At 34.9% G+C, this 25,098-nt stretch overlaps 1 protein-coding gene, 1 long non-coding RNA gene, 1 other non-coding gene and 1 pseudogene across 5 annotated transcripts; 2 read left to right on the top strand and 2 right to left on the bottom strand.

The window, feature by feature from the left end:
- Nucleotides 1-1,933: 1,933 nt before the first annotated feature.
- Nucleotides 1,934-9,889, bottom strand: LOC104709530 (putative cysteine-rich receptor-like protein kinase 39; annotated as a pseudogene).
- On the top strand, nucleotides 7,244-8,327 carry LOC104764840 (uncharacterized). 3 transcript variants are annotated; one of them, XR_015564284.1, is made up of 3 exons: nucleotides 7,244-7,472; nucleotides 7,601-7,993; nucleotides 8,177-8,327. It is a non-coding gene; the product is annotated as an uncharacterized LOC104764840 (long non-coding RNA). The 3 variants fall into 3 exon arrangements; XR_015564282.1 differs by having other exon boundaries at nucleotides 7,281-7,472; nucleotides 7,586-7,993; XR_015564283.1 differs by having other exon boundaries at nucleotides 7,294-7,472; nucleotides 7,574-7,993.
- Nucleotides 9,890-13,574: 3,685 nt separating the features above from the next.
- Nucleotides 13,575-15,281, bottom strand: LOC104707161 (BTB/POZ domain-containing protein At4g08455). The gene is made up of 2 exons (XM_010423444.3): nucleotides 14,844-15,281; nucleotides 13,575-14,221 (listed from the first exon to the last, which is right to left on the bottom strand). Exons 1-2 carry the CDS (start codon nucleotides 15,183-15,185, stop codon nucleotides 13,751-13,753), a joined length of 813 nt encoding a protein of 270 aa, XP_010421746.1. The 5' UTR covers nucleotides 15,186-15,281; the 3' UTR covers nucleotides 13,575-13,750.
- A 6,208-nt stretch (nucleotides 15,282-21,489) lies between these two features.
- LOC147940087 (small nucleolar RNA R71) lies at nucleotides 21,490-21,596 on the top strand. The gene has a single exon (XR_015564903.1). It is a non-coding gene; the product is annotated as a small nucleolar RNA R71 (small nucleolar RNA).
- The last annotated feature ends 3,502 nt before the right edge of the window (nucleotides 21,597-25,098 follow it).

Raw genomic sequence — 25,098 nt, 5'->3', positions numbered from 1 at the left:
CTAAAAGCGGAAAACGAAAAGTCTCATCGATTAATATGACGGCCAAGTTATAATGCTTGACGCCTGAGTTATTGCACAAAATAAAACAAATGTATTACAATAATACTACATCAGACAAGTTTTCGTATTGTGCCCAAGTTGTTTACATCGAGAACATGTGTTTAGCTCATGGCTTAACGCGTTCAATCCATAGTCATCAAAAACAAGCTTCACAAGCTTGTCGTGTGTTGTTTGTGCATCTATCTGCAGAACTCTACACCCTCTATCGTCGGTGTTAAATACATATTTGTGTTTCTTTACCCACCGGAAACAACAATTACCGGAACTTGATACATGAAAGAAAATGAAGAACAAGGTGAAGAAGAAGTAGAAGAACAAGGTGAAGAAGAATGTGAAGAAGAAGTAGAAGAAAGGTGAAGAAGATGTAGAAGAACAAGGTGAAAGAAAGTAAAAACCATGTAAATAGTTCACTTATTAACCAGTTGAAGAACAAGAGTCGAAAGAACGACGTTTCGTATTTCCAGAGAAGAAAGATGATGACATGGAATGCTAAATGGATGATGCGTCCGACGTGGCAAGTCAGCCATCAAACAAATTATAACTCAGCCTAAATATAACTCAGCCATCAAACAAATTATAACTCAGTCACGACATGAATAACATTACAATAATTAAAAAGCAAAAAAATGGCTGTCAAATTCAGTCGCTTCATCAACTGAAAATATGTAACTCAGCCGTATCGTTTAATAAGTCAGCCGTAACTGAATAATATTCTAGTAATTAATTTTTTGCTACTAAGTCAGCCGTAAAATGGCCGAGTTGTACGATAAGTCAGCCTATCACGGCTGAGTTATAGTTTTTCACCATAACTCAGCTGTAACTACATCTCATAAGTCAACCGTTTTTCATAACTCAGCCAGCCGGAAAAAGTTAATTCAGTCGTGTCGTAGTGATAACTCAGCCAAAATTTTGACAACTCAACCATCAGGTGAAAACTCAGCCGTAAAGACGACTTAGTTATAGCATAACTCAGTAAGATTTCAATAAGTCAGTTGTAACGCTTGGCTGAGTTATGCTATAAGTCAGTCGTCCGCTCTTACACAAATGTTTTTTCATAAATCAGCCGCAACATACCTATAACTCAGCCGTCATTACCTCTGTAATGCGTTACGGCTGAGTTATTTAATATACGTCAGCGATTTCTGACGTAGCGTCTGACGTGGCAATGACATTTTTGTAATTACGTTTTCTCCGGTAACATAAAACAGGGGCAAATATTCTAGTAATAAAAATAATTGTAAATTCTGATAATATTAACTAAAATGTATAACATCTGAGTAAATCTCCCTTTTAGAATATCCTCGGTGGTTTTTTTTTGTCTCTTTTGATTTTTTTTAGTTTTTATATATAAACTGGGAAAAACAGTTTTCAAGATCAAAATCAACACTCTGCTACTGAGAAGTATAAGAAATCATTAATATTAAATCTTCGAGTTCATACATTTATATGAACAATTACAATGCTTTTTGTTTCCTTACAAAAACAGTTTTTATCATCTGGTTTGCTAAAACAACGAGAACTCAGTTCCGTAAAGACTTCGCTCACTGATGACGTTGTACCATTTTCAGATTGCGGTTGATTTCTAGTGAAAGCAGCAGCCTTAGGTAAAGGAATGGTGACTGTCTCGCTGCCAAGCCAAACTATGACAGAGCTCATGGTTGGTCTCTTTGCTGCATTCTCTTGAACGCACAACAAACCAATCTGGATCAATTTGGTGATCTCGTTTCTTGGACTCTCTGTCAAGAAATGATCGATTATAATCTCCGGCTTTCCTTCAACCCATCTCTTCCATGTCTGAACAAAACAAAGGACATGTTCTTACTTTCTCTTTAGAGATTTGGAAGGTAAAAGAATGGAGCAAAAAGATTGATGATTATATGAAGAAGCTTACAAAAGCTGCAATCCCTTCTCCTTCGAAGCTATTGTTTCTTTCACCACTTATCATCTCTAGAAGCATAACACCAAAGCTATAGACGTCAGATTTAACTGATATTTGCCCGTGATTTAGGTATTCGGGAGCCATGTACCCACTGCGTATATACAACAAATAACATTAGTTGATGATAGTTTATTCAATAACGTAATGAAAAAAGTTAAAAGAATATAATAAAGCATCTAAATATGTTATCTTTTTGAGTGTCCAATTCAAAATCTATTGGCAACGAGTGAACTGAACCATACACTTTTTCTTGCGCTCATCTCATTGTAGATATATGAGATTCTAAAGACTGCCTCGTCCAAGTTATTATTCTTTTTTGGTTCTTTTATATGATGTCAAGTGTCATAAGTTCTTACCTGGTTCCAGCTATCCGTCTTGTTTCAGCTCGAGTCTCATCAGTCTTGAACAACCTAGCGGTCCCAAAGTCTGCAACTTTAGGGTTCATCTCAGCATCTAAAAGTATGTTGCTCGCCTTCAAGTCTCTGTGAATAACCTTTAGTTGAGAATCTTCATGGAGATATAGAAGACCTCGAGCAATGCCTTCTATAATCTTGCACCTCACCTCCCATGTAAGAAGCGAACGTTTGTCTTCATCTGCAGATTTTTTCAAGAACAAAATAATTATTCTCTATAAGTGTTTTAGAAATATAGAAAATGCACCTTTTTTTCAAAGGCTCACCGAAGATAAAGTGATCAAGACTTGAGTTGGGGACAAACTCGTAGACAAGAACCTCTTCGTCTCCTTCATTACAAAACCCAAGAAGCTTAACTAGATTCCTATGTTGGAGTCTCGTCAGGAGTGAAACCTCATTATTAAACTCCATATCTCCTTGTCCTGACCCTATTTTTAATCTCTTCACAGCTATCTCTTTCCCATTTAGTAATGTCCCCTGAAACAAGTTCCTAAGATATGTTACCAATCCATGACCAAGATCGATCAAGAACTCATTATTAGGAAAATTAATTACTATAAGTACCTTATAGACTGTACCAAATCCACCTTGGCCAATCTTATTTTCAGATGAGAAGCCATCCGTTGCCTTTACGATCATATCAAGATCAAAACGTAACATAAATTGACCATCCGAATCAGAGTACTCTGCATTACCAACTAAAAAAATGAAAATAAGCATACCTCTCTTAAGGTTGATTGAAGCAAGAAACATGGTATGTAGACTTACCATTGGTTCTGTCTGGTTTACTCCTCCCAGCATAGAATTTGATTAGACAAATAAACACCAAAAGATTAATAAAAGTAGGAACCGCAATTATCGCAATGTGTCCGCTATAACTAACGCTTCTTCCTGCCAATTGTTCTAACACTTTTTAAATCTCAGAATCTCTATATCAATTTTAAAACTTGTGACAATGTTTTTAAGTCATTTGTTTTACCTTTCTTGTCTCTTATAGAGTTCCCATTTGCGGGTGCTTGAGCCTGAGCGTGAGGTCGAGGAGGCGCTGGAACTCTTGTTACATTAACAAATTAAAGCACCATGGAAAGCATATAGATCCCACCAGAAAACACAGCTCGAACGACTAACCTCGCCTCCTTGTCTTCCCCAGAACTGTTTTTTAAAATACGTCATGCAATCTCCTAAACATCTCTTGCAGTCTTGCGAAGTTATGTCAGGTGTGCATTGCATCAGCATGTAAACATTTGGAAACTCCGTGAACTCGGCTACTGTGGCACTATAGTATTTAAGTACCGAGGAAGTTTCAGCTTCCGTGGCAGCTTCATGGGTGCGATTAACCATTGCGTCCCATTGTTGTCTGAAAAGGTTCATGTCCTTGGATGGCTCATGATAAGAAAAAGAATAGGATCTCTTTTTATTATCGGAACTGAGACGTTACAATTGATTAGCACAAAGTTACTAGACGCAGCTAGAACATTCCTCTGGCTCCCTCAGACGACTCTGTACAATCTAACAAACTCAAAACATGACCCTCACAACCAACTAACAACCTTTTTATATCTCAAAAGACTCGCACGTGTGAACTTCTCCCCGCGCACGGGCGTCTCAAGCCTCCCTTCTTCTTCTGATATACACTCTATGGGGCTTATAAATACCCCCCCTTCGAAATGCAGCTTGTCCTCAAGCGCTAAGGTTGGATATTGCCTCTGTAGTTCCCTAACCACTTCCCACGTATCTTCGTGACTAGGTAAGCCCTTCCAGTGCACTAAAGCCTCCAAAACTCCTTCCTCATTATATCAGGTCTCCAACACTGCTTCCGGTTCAACAACCAACTCATCAAACTCATTAAACTCCATTGGTAAGGGAATAACCTGATTGTGGTCACCCAAAACCTTTTAAATTTGTGATACATGGAACACCGGATGTATCTTCGACTCTTCTGGCAAATGTAAGCGATATGTCGCTCTACCAATTCGTTCCATCACTTCAAAGGACCGTAGAACTTTGCTGCAAGTTTCTGACAAGCCCGCTTTGCCACGAATTGTTGTCTATACGGTCTCAACTTCAAAAACACCCAATCACCAACTTCATATTCAATGTCCCTCCTATGCTTATCAGCATTGTTCTTCATGAGCTGTTGAGCGTGTGTCAAATGCTGCTTGATTTGTGATAGCATGACGTCTCTCTCCTTCAGTATTTCCTCCAATTCAGAAACCTTAGTCGAGTTACCTTCGAAACGTAATATTGCTGGAGGATCACGGCCATACACCACTTTAAAAGGAGATGTCTTTAATGCAGTGTGATACGACGAATTGTACCAAAGCTCAGCCCACGATAAGTACTTCTGCCACGTCTTTGGATGAGCTGAGGCAAAGCATCGAAGATACGTTTCAAGACACCTATTCAACACTTCAGTCTGACCATCGGTCTGAGGGTGAAATGCGGTGCTGTACTTGAGCTTGGTGCCTAAAATTTTGAAACAATCCTTCCAAAACGAACTCAAGAAGGTGTTACCTCTATCCGATACTATTGAGGCTGGATAACCGTGTAACTTGACCACCTCCTTGACGAACAAACGAGCCACATCCAGAGCTGAGAAAGGATGATTTAGACTCAAAAAATGGCCATACTTACTCAGTCTATCAATCACCACCAAAATAACATTCTTTCCATGAGAAATTGGTAAGCCTTCCACAAAATCCATTGATATATCTTCCCAGACTTGTTTTGGGATCGGTAGAGGTTGTAGCAATCCCGCAGGAGACGATGTCGAGTACTTATGGCGTTGGCAAATGTCGCATTCAGAGACAAATTTCTGCACATCCTTCATTAAACCCTCCCAATGAAAAGACTACTGTAATCTCTTAACTGTCTTTAACACCCCCCAAATGTCCGCCTATAAGACCAGTATGGTACTCCTCTAAAATGATTGGTATAAACCTAGAAGATTTGGGTAGAACCAACCTGTTTTTAAACTATAGTCTCCCATTTCACACCGAATATCCCTCAGTTCCATTAGGCAATGTTGTGTAAGATTGAATCCTCTCTTGCAGATGTGTGTCTTTATCAATCTCCTCATATATGTCTGGTAACTGCAGCACCGTGGGAACCGTTAATGCCATGAGAACCGATGAAGGAATTACACCGTGAGGTTGAGTCATTCTCGATAAGCCATCAGCGGCAGTATTCTCGACTCCCGGCTTGTAAATGATCTCAAAATCATAATTCAACAACTTTATCAACCACTTATGATAGTCCATAGTCACTTCCCTCTGGTCCAACAAAAACTTCAAGCTTTTTTGATCAGTATGAACCACAAAATGCCTCCCAAACAGATAGTGTTTCCACTTTTGAATAGCCAGCACTATTGCCATCAACTCCCTCTCATACACTGGGCTTAAGCTGTTCTTTGGCAGTTAGACCATGACTAAAATAGGCAATGGGTCTTTTCTTCTGCATCAATACTGCACCCAAACCAAAATCTGATGCATCTGCTTCCACTGTAAAAACCTCATCAAAATCCGGTAAGGCCAAAACCGGAGCTGTAGACATTGCTTTTTTTAAATTGTCGAATGCTACTTGTGCTTCTTTGCTCCATTGGAAACTATCCTTTCTCAATAAATCCGTTAATGGTCTGGCCAGTACACCATAACCCTTGATAAATCTCCGATAAATAGCCTGTTAACCCCAAAAATCCTCTTAACTCCTTAACGGATTTGGGAGTAACCCACTGCACCATCGCTTTTGTCTTTTCAAGATCAGTTGAAACTCCTTCGCTTGAAATGATATGTCCCAGATAATAAACTTGTTTCTGCCCAAACAAGCATTTTTTTTATTTGCAAACAATTGATGCTTCTCTAGGATTTCCATAACAATCACCAAATGTTCCATGTGTTGTGCCATTGTTGCACTATAGATCAAAATGTCATCAAAAAATACCAAGATGAACTTCCTCAAGTAAGGTCGGAATAGCTCGTTCATCAAAGATTGGAATGTGGCAGGAGCGTTTGTTAAACCGAATGGCATCACTAGGAATTCATAATGTCCATCGTGTGTCCTGAAAGCTGTCTTGGCAATATCTTCTTCTCTCATCGTTATTTGGTGGTAACCAGCACGTAGATCCAACTTTGAGAACATAATCGATCCATGTAACTCATCAAGAAGTTGATCAATCATCGGAATGGGAAACTTATTAGGTATCATTGCTCGGTTAAGGGCTCTGTAATCCACACAAAATCTCCAGCTATCATCTTTTTTCTTGACTAAGAGAACATGACTTGAGAAGGGACTCTGACTAGGTCGTATAATTCATGCTTCCAACATCGTGTGAACATGACTTGAGAAGGGACTCTGACTCTGACTAGGTCGTATGACTTGAGCAGGGACTTTAGTGAAAAAAATTTTCGTCTTCCAAGTATTTGTGTTAAGGTTGGAGTTACTTTTGTAATCTGCATTATATCCCTCCTTGTTCTCCTTATTGGCCAACAGAAGCTCTTTTTGCACTACTCTCCTTATGATGCTGGTTTCTATGGCTCTAGCTTGAGCTACCATTTCAGGTAAATTCCTTGGTTTCTGCATGTGTACGAACTCCTGCATTTCTTGAGTTAAACCATTCAGGAAAATTCCCTCAAACTTCAAATCATCTAAACCAGTGACCTGAGAAGATAAGTCTTCAAAGCGCTGCACTAGTAGAATTGTTCTGTATAGTTACGAAATTTAGCTACAAAATAAATAATAACAAATATTAGCTACAGATTATGACACAATGTTACTAAAAATGGTCTAATATTTTTTGTGACAAATTCGTTAGTATCCGTAGCAATTCAATTACAAAAAAGGACGAAATATGGTCGTAGCAAATTTACTACTCATTTCGTTACAAAAAAGTCTGTAGCCATTGAGATACCGTAACTGGTTATATGGATGAATATGTAAAAAAGGACGACATTATTTGCCACAAATGAGTTGTAACATTAGAATTGCATATGAGGTTTCGAGATCTGGGACAAAGATTACTAAGATCTCTCTCCAATTGTCTCAGATGGTGACGCATCTTTCAGGTTTGTTGAATCAAAACTTCTTTTTTGACTCTTTTTTTAAATTTTTGGTGGATTTAGATTCGTGGGTCTTTAACACGTTCGTGTTTTTCTCTCTGATTAAGTCTTTGTCTTAGATTGTTGTCTTCTAGGTCGCTCTAGTGGTGTGTGAAAGGTGAAAGCTTTAAGCCTCGTTTCTATCTCTTTGACAACAATAAGGAGTGGTGATGAATCAGCAAAGGTTTGTTATGTTGGTAACGGTGACACCAGTCTCTTCGTCTTTGCACCCGTGTTCTCTCTTCCTCTTTTTTTTTCCCCCAAAACTGAATCAACTCTCTCTCTCTCTCTCTCTCTTGGTGAGAGCCGATGTCGATCTAATCGTCGATTTGTTGTGTGAATCCGGTGATTGAGAGGCGAATTGAGTCCATCGTGTGAATCTGTTTGAATCCGTTGAGTGAGAGGACAATCCACCGCCGATTACATCATCTCAAATCACTCGAAATCAGAGAGATTTCGTTCAACAAAAATCCAATATCCTTCTCATGGTACGAAATTAGGCGTTTAGATTGTTGTATTCTTGTTTATAATCCATTGTTTGAATTTTATTTCGTTTTCATAAGAAAGTTTGCCTCAGTTTGTTTGATTTTATTGTTGTCTCAGTTTGTTTGATGTTCTCTTGAATATGCTGCAAGTCTTAATTACATTTCTTTATCTTTGTTTTTGTTGAGGTTAATGGACTGAACACACACCGTTGGAGACATGCGGTTGTCGTTTTACAATTGAAGCAAGGTACATGATTCTTTATCCTGTGTTTGTAATATCAAATTAGGTGAAGACCATACTATTTTTTGGTGATAAATGCTTGGACATTGACATTTAGCTGCATCGATTATCAACTGGTCATTGATTGCTATAACCACCAACCAAAACTTCTAATGTCACACTTAAAACAAACCACTTGATCAAATAATTACTAATTAAATTTGTAACAAATTAGTAACAAATATTTTTTTTGCTACGAATAATATGTAATACTTACAAATAAAATCGTAACTATACACAATAATTCTATCAGTGCTGGATGTAGTCAGCAATAGATCCAGTCTGTTTAATGCGAAAAAGACTTTGGCTTGGTCCTCTGATTTTCAAGTTGCCAAATCGTAATAACAGGCTCTTCTTAAATTGCTCCCAACTCGTGAATTCATTTCTGTTAACCTCCCAATTATACCAGCTCAATGCTTCACCTTGTAAACTCACGGCCACCAAGGCTAATTTTTCCGCATCATTGTATCCACCAGTTCTAAAAAACCTCTCAACAGTAGCGGATCAACCATATGTTCCCACTCCCTCAAACACAGCCATTTCTACATTCTTGAGGAGATTCTCTCTAATCCCAGGCCTAATAGTATTACGGCAAGGTTCCAAGGTAGGAATTGGTATCTGATTGTTTTGACTTTGCGATCCCGAATTGTAAGCTTGACTCGTTCCCCCGATCTGGAGATTGGGCGTAAACTCGATCTGTAGTTCTTGAATCCAGACGAGTCTCCGAACGACGCACCATTGACGCCATATCAGCTAACCGATTGAAACATTTCACCGCCGAAGCTTCTACTTGTTCCGCCGTCGCAGCCTCCTTGATCGTTGTTAACGTTTGCTCCATCACCATCGTTGATTTTGAAATTTCTCCGATTTGCTAAAATCCCCAATTTCGTAACCCTTATCTTCCGCGATAACTTCGATCTTGATCACAAACGCACCATTTGATAAAAAAAAAAAAGGATTTCTTTTTATTATCGGAACTGAAACGTTACAATTGATTAGCACAAAATTACTAGACGCAGCTAGAACATTCCTCTGGCTCCCTCAGACGTCACACACGACTCTGTACAATTTAACAAACTCAAAACATGACTCTCACAACCAACTAACAACCTTTTTATATCTCAAAAGACTCGTACGTGTGAACTTCTCCCCGCGCACGTGCGTCTCAAGCCTCGCTTTTTCTTCTGATATAGTCTATGGGGCTTATCAGCTCAATACTAAGTGGACTTGGGTATATAACAGCAGGTCCAAGCCCAAGTTCCCCGAAAGTTGAATGGCTTGTGGAACGTACAAGACAAGAAACTTTGTCTTCATTGTCACTGTCCCACTTGAAAGAATCCATGCGATCAGGACAACCCGTTTCTATCTCTTGAGTCACTTTTTCGACGCAACGGTTACAAGCTTGTCGCTCGTAACCTCTTCTTATACAGAGGACAAGAGCGTGAACCGTGCGTGTTGGGGTTTTCTCCAAGTGAAGCGTTGTAGAATCCACCGTTGGCGACCACATTATGTGCAAGGGTAGAGAAGAGATTATGGCGATTCTCTCCGTAGCTGCTACCGTTGAAGAAGCTTCCGACACAACTAACGGCGTTAACAACATTGAGGGTTTGATAGACAAGAAGAAGACAAGAAGATCATCAAAGGTGGACGCTCCCTCATTCTTTTCTATGACTACTTTGTCAGAGCTTTGTTATATTTTATATAGGTGAGGTCAGGTGTGATGAGAAAAGGGGTATGTACAATAGAACCTCTTTAAATTAATATTCGATATAAATTAATAAATTTTTCCGATCCGAATTGGATCGGTATAGAAAATAACATTATTTGATAAAATAATAAAATAATATATTTTTTGAAAATTCTATGTAAAAATATGATCCCAAAAATATCATAAATTAATAATAATATACACTATATATATATATACGTAAGAAAAATTTGTAAAATATAACTCTATTGCTGTTTGTCTATTTTTAAATTTGCATTCTAGTTGGAGCTCATATCTAATCTTTTTTATTGTCTTAAAAAATTTTGATGTTGTCTTTTCAAATCGCATCAAAAATTTGAGGAGAGTCGAGATTCGATAATTGTCTTTTTACATGTAATTGGTTATAAAGGCACTGCAATATTTTCTTCGACTTCATCATTACCATGAAAGATAATACCAACAATTTCTTCTAAACTATAAACTTCTAACATTTATCATTTTCACCTAGATAATTAAGTAAATTATTAACATCAATCCTATTACGATAGCCAATATTATAAATTAAGAAAATTCTATAAAAATATGTATCATAATAAAAGTATCTTATTTTGCAATATAAAATTTTCAAAATTATGAAAAATAAAAAAAATATTTTCATAAGTTAATATTTTATTAATTTATCAATAAATTAATAATTAAAATCTCTATAAATTAATAAAATTGCATGGTCCCGAACTTATTAGAACATGTGCAGCGGGGAGAACCTCTATGAGTCTCTCAAATATATTATTTTAATTAATTTTGTGATATATATTTTTTATTTTAAATTTAATTTCTAAATAAAATCCAGAACTAATTATGATGAGACATCTGTCAAGTGAGTCTCTCACAAGGTTCTCAAAATCTCTCAAATGAGAGACTCATTTAATTCTTTTTTTTTTCAATATTATATATTTTTTTTGTAGGTGAAAGACTCCTTGAAAGACTACCACTCTCCACATACTTTTAATTTATAGAGGTTTTGCTGTATTACTTTAGATTTGACTTCCAGTTTTCCAAAGTGAGAAAATGTGTATTAATTGATTTTCAAAGAAGTAAGTTCCTTTTCTCTTTCTAAATACGAAGTTTACCAAAATATGAAAACAATAACTTTTTCTTTATTAATTTATTGAAATTTCCAGTATAAATAATTAATTATGTTTCACTCTAAATCATATAGTATTGACCAATTAAGAGAAAAAATGATAGAGGGTCATCTTCCAGACTTCAACGGTCTCCACATATTTCTATATTGAAGTAAACGTATAGGAAGGGTAAACAATGGGAAAAAGTGTCATTAAAATCTGATGAGACACAACTTCTAAATAACTCATAAAATTTTGTTGATTTGGTCTGATGAGACACAACTTTAAATTGTTAAATAGAAAAATTGTGCAGGGTTAATTAGCTTTTAATGATAACATGTTAATAACAAAATAACATCGTTTATCAAACCTAAAACCTTCAAATCGGATTTGGGAAAAATGGAAATCAAGTTTTAATTTGGGGGTTTTAGGTCTCGTTAAACGGTATCATTTGGTTATTAACGCGATCTCGTTAACGACTAATTAATGTTGTGTGATTTCTCCGTTTGGCCACTTAAATTGTGCCTCATCGGACCAAGTCAACAAAAGTTTGTGAATTATTTAGAAGCCAACAAAAGAATGACGCTTTTTTTACTAGATAAAGAGTTCATACTTTAAATCAACAAAAGTTCAATTTCAAAATTCTAGTGACATTTTTCCCGTAAACAATTAAAAGTGTTTGACCACAACGTATGAAATTAGGTTTTGAAATCTTACCCTTTGAATACGGCAGCGTTTATTTTTTTTTATTATTATTTTAGGTATCATGTTAAAGGTAGACAAAAAAACGTTATGAAAGTCTCCCAAACTTGCGCAAACTATATGTTAGTCTAACAGTGTTTTGATCAACCTCGCAGATAGTATAGTTTCTGTGACTAATTCCCGAACTATTTACATGACATCCACCGAGCCACTATAATACCAAATCCAATGTTGGATGCTTGTAGATCAACTTTCGTAGAAACTGAGGATCTGGCGGGGTTTAGTAAGGGATCATAAGCCGTCGTTCTTGTTCTCAATCCCCTTCTCTCTTCGAAGCTGAGTTATATGACACGGAGTAAAATTGTCTATGAATTATTGACTCGTCATGTGGTTTGTTAGGAATAAAAGACACAAGATTTTATAGTAGTTCACCTTCAGTGTGAGAACTATATATGAAACAAATATTTGTAGATGGTTTAACAAAAAAAAAACAATATTTGTAGATGATAGTAAACCCAATCCAGAAATCACCGAAAGTTCGAGGAAAGGGAAATCTCAGCCTAGAAAATGATTAGGAAGGAAGAAGAATCACTTGGAAGGGATTGAGAATCTATAGATTGGTTAACACAGAAATTTAGGGATTTTGAGAAATTGTTTATTTGATTGTTTAGGTTTGCAAATTGTGGCTAAGGCCGTACATATAGAAGCGAGAAAGATGAAATAAGTAAACCAGAAAGAAAGATAACGTATAAAGGAAAGCCCCAAGGGCAAACAAGCATGGACCGGAAATAACCTAAACACATCAATTTTTTCCTTTGATTTTCTAACTTTAAACCGAGTGACCACTCCTAACAGATTCAGAATTTTCTTCTTATGTTTTCTTTTTTGTCTTTGACTCCAAAGCCGACCCATGACCACTTTTATTGTACTTAGGAAAGACACTACTGAGATTTGTCTCCACGAGAACATGGTTGAGGTAATTGACAATCCTTGAAGCTTTCCTCTGTTTCGCCTCGTAATCTTGGAGTTATAATCATGCGACATTTGAAATTGTTAACTGCATCCATAACAACCCTTCATCTCTCAAGGCAACTCAGCTTAGACATATATGAACGAACGCTCCTTCTCCGACCCCCTTTGCAGTGTCTTGGCCTCTCAGCCTCTGTTTTGTCTCCTTTTTTACCCTTGACTCTTCTCTCACGACATTATATTAATTGAGTAGCGAAATGGCGAAATAGCGAAATAGACTTTTTGTTATTGCTGCTGTATGCGTTCCATTAATCTCGTTAAACCTTGTAATGGTGCGCCAAAAGTAGTCGGACTTGTGAACAAATTTTGACAATTTTTGGTTTGACTTGAAGAAAACAACAAACTATGGGAGGTTGAGATGTTGTGCACGATAACAAATCCCTTGAATCTAGGTTTTTTTTTGAGTTCTGTTGTCGAGAGACTGAGTGGGGTGGAACACAAGAAATCGATTAGCTGCGGATTAGGATTTTGAGGATTACCTCTATATTTTACTTTCCATCGTTAGGATTATCCGAGTAAGGATTACCTCTATATCTACGCCAAACCCCCGTTTCAATTTACCATTCTCACTGTTTGAACAAAAACTAAACTAATGACACAACTTTCTCCATTACATACAAGTCTTCATAAACTGACAATATCAAGTATGAACCGCCAAACCCTAGTCGTGAGTATAACCACCACCTTTCCATGTAAGCAACGATGCAAAAATAAAAAGACATGGACACTGACCCGACACTATCAGGGAAAAGAAATGAAATATACTTCCTACTAGTTTGCAATAATTTCAATACGGCAAATTTCTAGTGCTTTACAAACCGATGTTCTGCTGAGCCTAACCATACTATACCTAAAAGAGATATGAAGGGGAAATCATTACCTCTTGTTTAGGTCGACAAATAAACATCTTTTTTTTTTCAACCAGATTTGCTTGTGCTAGTTCCTCCAGCTGCTGTGTTAACCTGGTTTGAGAGATAGGCTTCATAGATTTCAACAATTAGACGAGGATCCTTCTCCACGAGCTCCATGTATTCTTCTCTTTTAGTAAGTTTTTCCATATTTTCTGTGATCTGCGACAATGCAGCATCAAGAACATGTTTCGCGTTGTGTTGGTGGGCAAAGGCATAGGTCATGAGAGAGTTGTCCCAACTGAGTTTGGTTACCAAAAACCTCTCACAGTAACTCTTGAGATGCTTCACCTGGTATTTCTCCGACATCACCAAAAGATCACATGCCATTTGCTCATCAAGACATGCTTCAGCTGTGTAGAGATAATATACGAAAGTCCGAAGAGCGTCATAAGATACATCGCTGATCTTGATAGTGCCACTACGGCTCTCTTCCATCTCATTCTCAAGCATTGCTTTGAAAACTGGGGAACGACTCACCTAGCAGCAATATTGACATTGTTGTTAATAAGAAAACATCATCTGGAAAAGAGATTCATATAGAGTATTGGTGCTGTATAGAATGGAAGAAAGTTTCACTCCACTAAAGAGTGCTTTGTAGCTTAAGTTTATCATTAAAACAATCAAAGCCAATAGGAATACACAGCCTAAGTTTCCATCATAGAAATGGAGTTGTAGCGAAAAGGACATGATATGTGGAAAACATAAACCTGATCAAGAAGATAGGACTGAGATGCGGAAGACACATAACCGAACAGGAAGTTATTTACATATATATCTCCAGTGAAGGTTATTAATTTATCATCAGTCATATCAACACATATCACTACTGAAAGCACAAAAAACAAAAAGGACTGGCTCTTGTTTAAACATAGTTCCTGCATTAGAAGTAGAACTGAGCACAACAATGTCAAGAATACAATACGATTGCAACTTCTATGCCATCCTTAAAAAAATAAAATAAAAACTAGCCAAATGGCTCCTAAGTAACAAATGATCAAACACTTAGGTTTCATAATCTATCAAATATGGATTCATATTTTCGAAATTTCAAATCAAATCATTAGAGAAATTAAGTTTTTGTGAAGTGAGAGAAACGAACCAGAACGGATTTATGAGCAGGAATAGGAGGAGCTCCGGCGTTGTCCTCAGAGGCGATGAGAACAACGTCAGTGAAGGACCTGGAGTTTGAGCTATTGCAATGATCGAGGGAAGAAGACAAACGGAGGAAAGCAACTTTAGCCTTGAGGTCATCGATCTCGCGTTTGAGTTCTTCCTCAGTCTCGCCGGCTTCAACGTAGCACTCCTTGCAGGTTCCAGCGTCGCGAGGGAGGTACTCTTCTCGACAAGAGATGCATCGCATCGCCGTATCGGTATCGGTGTCGGAATCGGATCCAGTTTCGCTGTCGGAGCCGATTTGGCATCGGTGGTGGTGTCTCCTCATCTTAAACGGTACCGTTTTCAAAGTCTTTCGGTCTCTCAAACAATTTATTTAGTTTTCTGAGTTAAAAGAACTTTACGGATCAGAATTTATAACGGCTTCCCATTTCTGTATATATGATGGAATTAATAATGGGAAAATTTGCTAAATAGATAGGAAAATTATCATAAAAAAAAACATTTATTGAATATTTGTCTGAAAAATCTTTGGTGGAAAATATTCAGATTTTTATAGTTGATTAAAAAAAATATGAAATATCTGATTTTCCGATTTCTCACTTACGATAGTTATAGTTTTCAACCATGTTAACATAATCGTAAATAATGTTAATTAGTACTTTTTTATTTTCTACAATGTTTTGTAAATTATGAAAATTAAAATACATTGATTTTGAAATAACTTATTTTATTTTTGGATTTGAATCTTTCTATTTTTCACTTTCAAATCTATTAAAAATATAATATAGATTTTGAAATCTAAAAACAAATCATTAAATGAATAACATGATATTTTAACAAGTATTTATAAATCATAGAACTAATAACACATAATTTTGATAAGTATTTTAATTTTTATTTTATTTATGATTTGAGGTTTTTGAAAACAAAAAGAACATAATTAAAAAAATTGGTCTTTGTGTTTTAATCAAAATGAAAAATGATCCTAAAAAGAAATCATATTTAACTGGAAGTGAAATATAAAAATTAAAAATTAAAAAAATACCATTTAACTAAATTCTCTAAAGATGAAACCATTAGTATGAAATCTAGCACTATAAATTAAATTGATGAGTGAAAAACCAAAAAAAAAAACCAAAAAGATATAAGTTATCTTTGAGGTTTTAAAAATTCTTGAGATTGAAGTTCATATAATTTTATAAAAAAACTAATTTAGTTTGTTACTTCAAAAGTAATATTTTTCATTTTGAAATATTATGTGTGAGTGTTGAGTTTATATCAACAAACAACCAAATCATGTCAATTTTGATTGTGCCACTTGGTATTCCTTTTATTTTATTTTAAGTTATAACAAATTAAAATATTTATTCATATAATTAACTCACTTTTAAAGGCATGTAACTCCATTTAACTCTACACTAGAATTTAACCTGCAGTATACCGCGTGCATATAATTTTTATTATTATTTATATTTTATATTGTATTTATTTGTTAAATATTGGATGTTTTCCAAATAGATGAGTAACTGAATTTTTTCACCATTTGTGCGACTAAATGTTTATATTAATTTTTTAACCTACAATATACTTCATGACCATTGTTTGTTATATTTAGTTTATTTTGTTTAGTGTTTGAGATTCTATTTTGATTTTTAATTATTATAACAAAAATAAGGGATCTAAATACATAATAAGTCATTTATACGCTATGATTAAGTCACATTTTTTCTAACGATTTAATTATTTTACACAATCTTAGTTAAATCAACTTAATTTTTCTATGTCAAATATTCTAATATTAATAGTGTTGACAAATAATAAAATGAGAATTTACCCGTGTTAGCACAAATTTAATAATATTTTATTAATTCCAACATGTCCTCTTTATAACCCATCTACTATATAACCATATTATATAGTATTTTTAATAAATTTAATTTTACATATTTGTAATATTTTAAATTTTTTATTAGGTTTATATATATATATTAATTATAATATTTAAATAAATGTGAATCGAAATTCTTTTTACGTTAAAAATCAAAGTTCGCAAGTTTTGGAAAACAAAACCGAAATCAAATTGTTGTTTTCTTTGTTTGCAAAGGATTCAGAGATAGAATATCTTCAGTACACAATAGAAGTGTGGTTAAATATATCATAGTTTATGTTTCCATATTGATTATGCTGTATTTTTTAGTTGGAATGGTGTGTAAAATATTTAGGAAACAAAATTTGAAGTAATGCTATTTTTGGAAATTTTTTTGGATTAAATTTTTAATTTTTTTTAAATAAGTACAAATATAAGGGTAGAACCCAAAATGTACTTCAAAAATGTATATATATTTAACTCAAATGTAACTCCTATCCAATAATTCTAAATTAATTCATTCCGTCTATTAACTTATTTATCTTTCAAGAAAAAATGTTTTTGGTTAAGTTTTAATATTTTTTAATTATTTTGGTTAGCTAAACTTATAGTCATATATATATATATATTGCTCCAAACTTTGAAATGAGAAATATTTTATACACAATAATTTTATATGTAGTTACTAAATTTTACGATGACATTAAGAAAAACTCTTTAAATCAGTTATTAACCACTATAAAACATGATAAACATAGATTCACTCATATTAGGAAATTTTTTAAAATTTCTATATTATTATTATATATATATCAATTTGTAATAATTCTTTTTTAGTATTTGTTAATTTTGGTATAATAAATAACCATACCAAAAAATGTTGACACAAGTGTAGGGTTTAACTTCATCATTTTTATAAAAAAATTGAGATTTATATTTTAGTAGAAAGAAACAAAAATCATTCTTTGATGTTATTGTTAATAAAAAAAAATTAAAAACAATATTTTATTTTAACAAAATTTCAGAAATATAATAAAAATTATTATGCATTCAACCACCCATTGTGTGGACTAATACCTAGTAACTAACAAAAGAAAAGCTTATATTGATTAATAAAATAATAAAATAATATTTTTGAAATTATTTAATAAAATTATTTAACAGATTCTATTTATTGTTTCAGAAAACTTAGGAAACAATAACAAACTATTTAAAACAATTATAAACTTAATTTTATTTATAAAACTAAGATGAAATATTTGCATATCTAAATCGTTTAATAATGACATATATATTTTAAAACTAAGATACAACATTGCTTATACCTTTAAAATTTCACTATATACTTATTTAAGAAATGTTATTAGAACTTTAACCAGCTATGATGTGGCATATTACGAAAAATGCTATTGCATTTTAATTAATGTAATAACTAAAAAAAAAGTTTATATTTGTTTACAAAATATTAAAACAATATTTTCAAAATTATTTAATGAAATTATTTAACATATTCTATTTATTATATCAGAAATCTTAGTAAACAATAACAAACTATTTAATTGGCTACTATTGGTACTACTATTATTTTGGTAAATGATTGACAGACTAAGTAGACACAAAAATTAGGTAATGTCTCTTATATTGTCGAGTCCAACTTCGTGGTCAGCATTAAAAAACACGATATTGTAGAAGCAACAAATGGGGAGATTCGCCTGGAATGTGAAAAGACGATAGATTGCAGAGCAATTGAAGGTTTTGTGAAAAGATGAGAGATTAGAGAAGGAGAAAGAAATGAAAATTCGTTCAAAAAAAATTTAGAAAGAAAAATATGGTAATTAAAAAACATTAAATGTAGCACGGTAAATTTATCTTTTTAATTTGTTGCTATGACGGGAGAATGAATAAACAAAAGTGATATTTTCCAAAAGAGTTGCTACCGATGATGACATAAATAATAAATTTCTCTTTTTTTAATTAATTTGATTAATGTTATCAGATTATAGTTGAGAAACAGCAATGGATGCGGATTCAATACATCAGAATAAAATATCAGATTTGAACAACCAAAGCGAGCTAATTTATGGGCAGCGTCATTACAACAACGTCTTACAAAGACAAAACAAACTTTTTGAACTTCTTAGACCAGAATTCTAAGAAGTGTACTTAAACAATTGTTTTCGAATTCCAAAATTATACTTTTTAATTGCACTTAAACAATTTTTACACATGATTTCAGTGGCGATTGAAGTAAATAAATGACTGATCTTAACATTCTTTTTAATGTACTTCTCTTTTAGTATAAGTATAAGATATAAGATTCTTTATGGTGCATCGTGCATGAGAAGTCTTTTGATCGTCTCTAGGCGTTGCCTAAATTGCACTTCTAGTTAATTTAATTACTTTAAAGAATAATAATACTTTCGTTCAACAAAGCCATTGTTCGTTGTCAATAATTACACTATGTACTTTATACGGCACACATAGGCTTATTAGTTATTACACATTTACACGAATACAGAATTTAAGCAATTATATAACAACACCATTGTTGGCAGAAGAGGATACAAAAGTGTCAAAGGTGCTGTTTTTAAGACCTTTTGTCCAAGTCTCAATAAAACTTTTTGTATATAAAAAGAACAAACACTCGTGTTACCATGATTGTTGGAATTAAGATAATCTTATTAGGCTCTCTTACAGCTTCCAAAAGACACTAGTATTAGTGTCGAATTTAAACATACACAATACATGAAGAAACTATTTAATGCAAAAGTGGTCTCTCTTGTCGGCCAATTGACATCATCTTTCCTAAACCAAACACCTAGGCAGCCTCATTGATCTTCTCTTATATACAATCATCTCTGTCTATCTCCCTCTTTATCCCTCTCATTAGTACTTGATCAGATTTGTATCAATCTTCACTCGACGATTAAGATGACGCCGTTTGTTTGGTGCAGACGAATGTGTATGTTCTTGATTCTTTTGTCATTTCTTTTACTTGCGTCAGAGGCTTCAAGATTCCCTCAAGTCCATTGGGAACAAATGCTCCCAAAGAAGCTTCCAATCCCTTCTTCTTCTCCTTCGAAAGGCACCAATTCTATCAGCAAATCCTCTTCTACATCTTCCCTGAATACCAATTCCTTCAGTTCCTTTACATCTGATGGAAAAGTTTAGATTAAATCTTTGGGAGACGGCATATGGTCCTTTAGCTTACAGCCCTCACAACGCTGTCATGATTGTTGTCAAGGAGAGAAAGAGAGAAAGAGAAGTCTGATCGTCTACATATTCTTCTCACAGATGTTATTAATCTCATAGCGAAACCGTAGAAGCATAGAGTAGATATGTCAATCTATGTATGTATATAACCTTCATTGTCCTGACAATATCATCACTTGTAATTGGTTTATAGAATTATGGCAAGACTAATAGTCAAATTTATTTTGTTGTAATGCAAAACTTTATTCCAACAAAAAATAATAATAATAACTTTTACAACTAATTGTGGCTTAGTGAAAGAGAGATATATAAAACAGAACTTGAGATTTTGGTTTACAACCAGACATGTAGCATGTCGTCCAAGCTATAAAACTGTCCTACTGCGACTAGTGACAACTTTGTTCTCGATAGATCGTCTAAGCTTGAATAGAGAACCTTGCCTTCAAAATATAGTTTTTTTTTTCCTTCAAAAAAATAGTTATTCCGTAAACAAATTGTGCAAAAATTCACAAAGAACAGACATGCAATAAGAGGAGATTCTCGACCAAATCATATAATAACACAGACGCATGTGACAAACCAAATCGGATTTTCAGAACTGATCCAACACAGACACAAAAATCAAAGTTTGTGAAAAAACGATTTTCAGACGCAACAAGAAGAGATTCGGTGATAAATTCATATTAAAAGAAAAAATTAACAGAGTAAGATAGACATTTGCCTTTAATTTGAGCTCCACGATGACAGATATTGGTGGAATTAGGGCCGCCGATAGTTCCGGTAATGTCGCGGCCGATTACCTTCTACGACGGAGGCTACGGAGGTGAAAGAGGTGACGGCGGAACGAATTTTACGATTTGAGAGAAAGATGGAAAAGAGGGAAAACAATGTGGCAAATTGTTTTTTCTTTTATCTCATAGGGTTTATCGAGAAAGAGGGAAAAGAGAATGAAAGCAAAAAGTCTAATTTTTGCCTCAGTATTTGGCGGAATTAGAGATTTTAGTTTCCCGCTTATTAAAATCCTGTTATAGCGTTACTAAAAAGCTATTATATAATAACCAAAATTGTAACTTACCTTCAAAAGCTATTATATAATAACCAAAATTGTAACTTACCTTCACCCAGAAATGCATACCTTAACCCCGCAGGTAGTGGCTTGAGATCAAGTTTTGGAGCTTTCTCAAGGCTCCAATCTGATAATTTCTCAGCTTTTGCAGAAGTATCAACCAGTTCCTCTTGTGCAACCAATTTCTTCACTTGTTCATTAGCATCTAGCAGCTTGACATACCCAGCAGAAATGTCATCTAAATGCTCAACGTCTTCAGTAGAAGCAACCAATGCTCTCGTGCAACCAATTTTGCCTTCGTGCAACCTTTTCCTCTCTAGATTCGCATTCTTCGTATAGTTGCTTGAAGCTAATCTTTCAATCAACTGTTCAGCCTCATCTGGGTATCTTGTCTTAATGATTCAATTACTAGCAGCATCCAAAGCTATCTAGTACCTCCAGTCAATTCCACTGAAGAAAATACTGACCAACTGCACTTTTGAAAAACCATGATGCAGACAATCTCTTTGGTATGCTTTGAACCTCATCCAAGCTGCTTTGTAAGATTCAGCTGGTCCTTGTCTAAATGTAGAAAGCTTAGTCCTCAGCTCAGCGGACATCGCATCATCAAAAAAGTAGTTGAGGAATGTCACCTTGATGTCATGCCAGGTCTTCAGATATCCTGGTTTCAACTCCCTTAGCCAATGAGATGCTTCCCCAACAAGAGAGTAGGGGAAAAGCTTACAGTAGAGATAGTCCTTTGTGACTCCATTCGCCTTAATGCTTATGACTATATCCTCAAAGTGCTCAATATGGTCTAGAGGCTTCTCATGTTGTAGGTTCTGGAAATGCCTTTGACCAACAAGAGCAAAGTACGCAGGCTTCAGCTCAAAATCATTCCTCGGGAATGGAGGAGGAACAAACATGGATCGGTTCGCATAGAATAAGTCTGGTCTGTTGAAGTCCGCGAGATTCTTGACAAGCTTCCATTATTATCCGTCGGCCTTGAAGATTCTGTTAGTGGTTTCCATTCAATGCGGCTCCAATCCGCATTAGCTCCAACGTTGCATCGTGTGTCAGTCGATGCAACGTGCATTCTCGTCGACAGCGACGATTTCTTCAGGAATCACTCTTCCTTCAACATCAATTTTCTAGCCTTGCGAGTTTCGTACATTGCCCTCTTGATCCCTCAAAACTCCAGCCTCATCTGCTCTCAGAATGATTATATTGACCATCTTCGACGATTTGACTGCTTTTCGGTTCTCACACTCTAGTTGTCCTAACTCTTGGTTTGTAAGCTTTGGATGCTGCTAGTGGCTTATGCTGCTAGTGGTTTAAGAGCAAAGTACGCAGGCTTCAGCTCAAAATCATTCCTCGGGAATGGAGGAGGAACAATCATGGATCGGTTCGCATAGAATAAGTCTGGTCTGTTGAAGTCCGCGAGAGTCTTGACAAGCTCTACATTATTATCCGTCGACCTTCAAGATTCTGTTAGTGGTTTCCATTCAATGCGGCTCCATCCGCATTAGCTCCCACGTTGCATCGTGTGTCAGTCGATGCAACATGCATTCTCGTCGACAGCGACGATTTCTTCAGGAATCACTCTTCCTTCAACATCAATTTTCTAGCCTTGCGAGTTTCGTACATGGCCCTTGTGATCGCTCAAAACTCCAGCCTCATCTGCTCTCAGAATGATTATATTGACCATCTTCGACGATTTGACTGCTTTTCGGTTCTCACACTCTAGTTGTCCTAACTCTTGGTTTGTAAGCTTCACAACTGGACCAATTTTATTGTTCCTGGTGTTAGGCTTAGGAGGTATGTACCTGAAACACACAAGAGAAAAGAAACAAAAAGTTTATTATTAAGAAAAATAAAAATTTAGACAAAACTAAAGACTTTAATCTAATAGTGAATCAAAAGAGTCACCAAGAACGGTGCCAAAATTTGATATGGTCAAATTATAACACCCTAATGGTACTAACAGCCTTTGCAGTTGTAATACTCTAGGGGTCGAATCCACAGAGACTTTAGATCACACAATAGACTTATTAATCTTTTAATTATGCTAAACCAAAATTGTAATTAAAAAGCAATGCAAAAATAGTTGTAAAAGTGTTGTAAATTCAATGATTAAAAACGCTAGGTTTAGGAAATTTCTCGGGAAATTATTGAATATTAATTAATAAATAAATCAGGATTCAATCAATGAAAAACAGATTTGTAACTCTAAACTCAATTGTAAAATAAATCAGTTCTCACTGAAAATATTATCTAAGTTTTAAAACCCAAAAATCCAAATTTTTTTGTAAAATTCAAGTTAAAACCAGCTTTAAAAATAAGTTTAGATTTGTTCACAAAATCACTAATTCAAATCTCTTTGCAAAACCTAATTTTGCTCATCAAAGGTTTTATCAGGAAAATCAATTATATTTTCATATCAATTTATTTTCTTAGGTTTTTAATTATAGGTAATCAATCAAGAGTTAATATGAAGAACAAACAGAGATGGTGAAACAGATCTACTCAACAGAAGAATAAGAATTTCAATAAATCAACAGATCTAATTAACCATAAAACCCTATAAAAATCATGAATCTAACAACAGGTCTACTCAGACATGGTGAAAAAAAAATCATCATGAATAAAATAGATATCATAAAAGAATTGAAAAGAGAAAAACAAAGGAGTTTAGAAGTTTCTTTCAACAGGGTTGAGTTCTTGGCTTGTCTCTCTCTCTCTCAAAAGGTTACAAAAAATAAAACTTAGGTCTAAAGAATGACTTAAAAATCATATTTATATTCCTAAAACACGTCCAAGGACTAATGATGCAAATATTGAAACTTTAGGACAGCTCCGTAAATCTTCAAAAATTTAGAGAAAACTTCTAAGTTATCTTGTAAGCATTGCATCGGTCGATGCATCCTTTTGAACTCTTCTCCTGACTTCACAGCTCAGCCTCAATGCTTGAATATGGTCCAAATCGTCCTATTTAGCTCCATTATGCTCCATCAGTGCTAATAAGTACATAATCCTATAAAAACTCAAAAATAACCTAGATAACAAAACAAAAGACTGTAAAAGACTTCTTATATCATGGTTAAAAATCGTAAAAACCATGTTTTTAAATAGATGGACATAACATACCCTATGTTGCACCAAAGAAAACACTCTACGTAGCCTTGCATATATTGATGCATGTCTTTCAGCGACAAACACTAGTTCTTCATCTGGCACAATTTTTTTAAGATTCTCAAAGAACCCCATCCATCCTCCTTCATTTGCCCCATCAACTACTCCAAATGCCAAGGGAAAATTTGCATATTCCCATCTTGTCCACTCGCTGCAACCAAGCACCCTTTATAATTCCCTTTCATTGATGTGCCATCAACTACAATCACCTTCCTCAAATATTGATAACCAGCAATGGAAGCTCCAAAGGCAAAAATAGGTACTTGAACAAAGCATTCCCTTATTTGTCCACCGTAGTGTGCATGCCAATCAACATCCCAGGGTTATATGCCTTCAATAGGTGCAACTATGTTGACAGAAACCGATAACTCTCTTCATCATTCCCTCGAGCTGATGCAATTGCTAGCTCTTTCGCGTTTCATGCCTTCGTATAAGAGATTGTTATGTGTAATTCAAACAAAACAATGGGAGCTTTCACGAGCGTGAATGGCTGAAATTTTGTAGCTCTCACGCTCGGGATCTCCATACTTCGACCTAGCACCAACATCACACATATGCTTCGATGTAAATGTCTTTATTTCCAAGTTTTTAGAATTTTCGTGAGTTGTTGCATATATTCTCTACCCGCAGTTATTCTCTATGCAATTTTCAATAACTCTCACTGGATCTAACTTTGTTATTATGAAAGTAAACAGCCTTGTCATCACATAAAGTGATAGCATCTTATGCAACTCCTTTTTGTTTGCAAATATACGTCCAACAAATAGTGCATTAGTTGTCATTTTAAGATCCATGTTCCTTTCTTCGTTTGGTGCTCCTCCGATATTCTCATGCACAGGAGGAGCATCATTCAAAAGATGAGGATCGTCTTCCCTTATAATTGCTATGTTACTCCAGTTACACGTCATCTGCTCGTTGCCA

This window comes from Camelina sativa, chromosome 8 (assembly GCF_030686135.1).
Source record: "Camelina sativa cultivar CO46 ecotype springtype chromosome 8, ASM3068613v1".
NCBI classification, from domain to species: Eukaryota; Viridiplantae; Streptophyta; class Magnoliopsida; order Brassicales; family Brassicaceae; genus Camelina; species Camelina sativa.
This window is presented reverse-complemented; position numbering and strand designations above follow the sequence as displayed.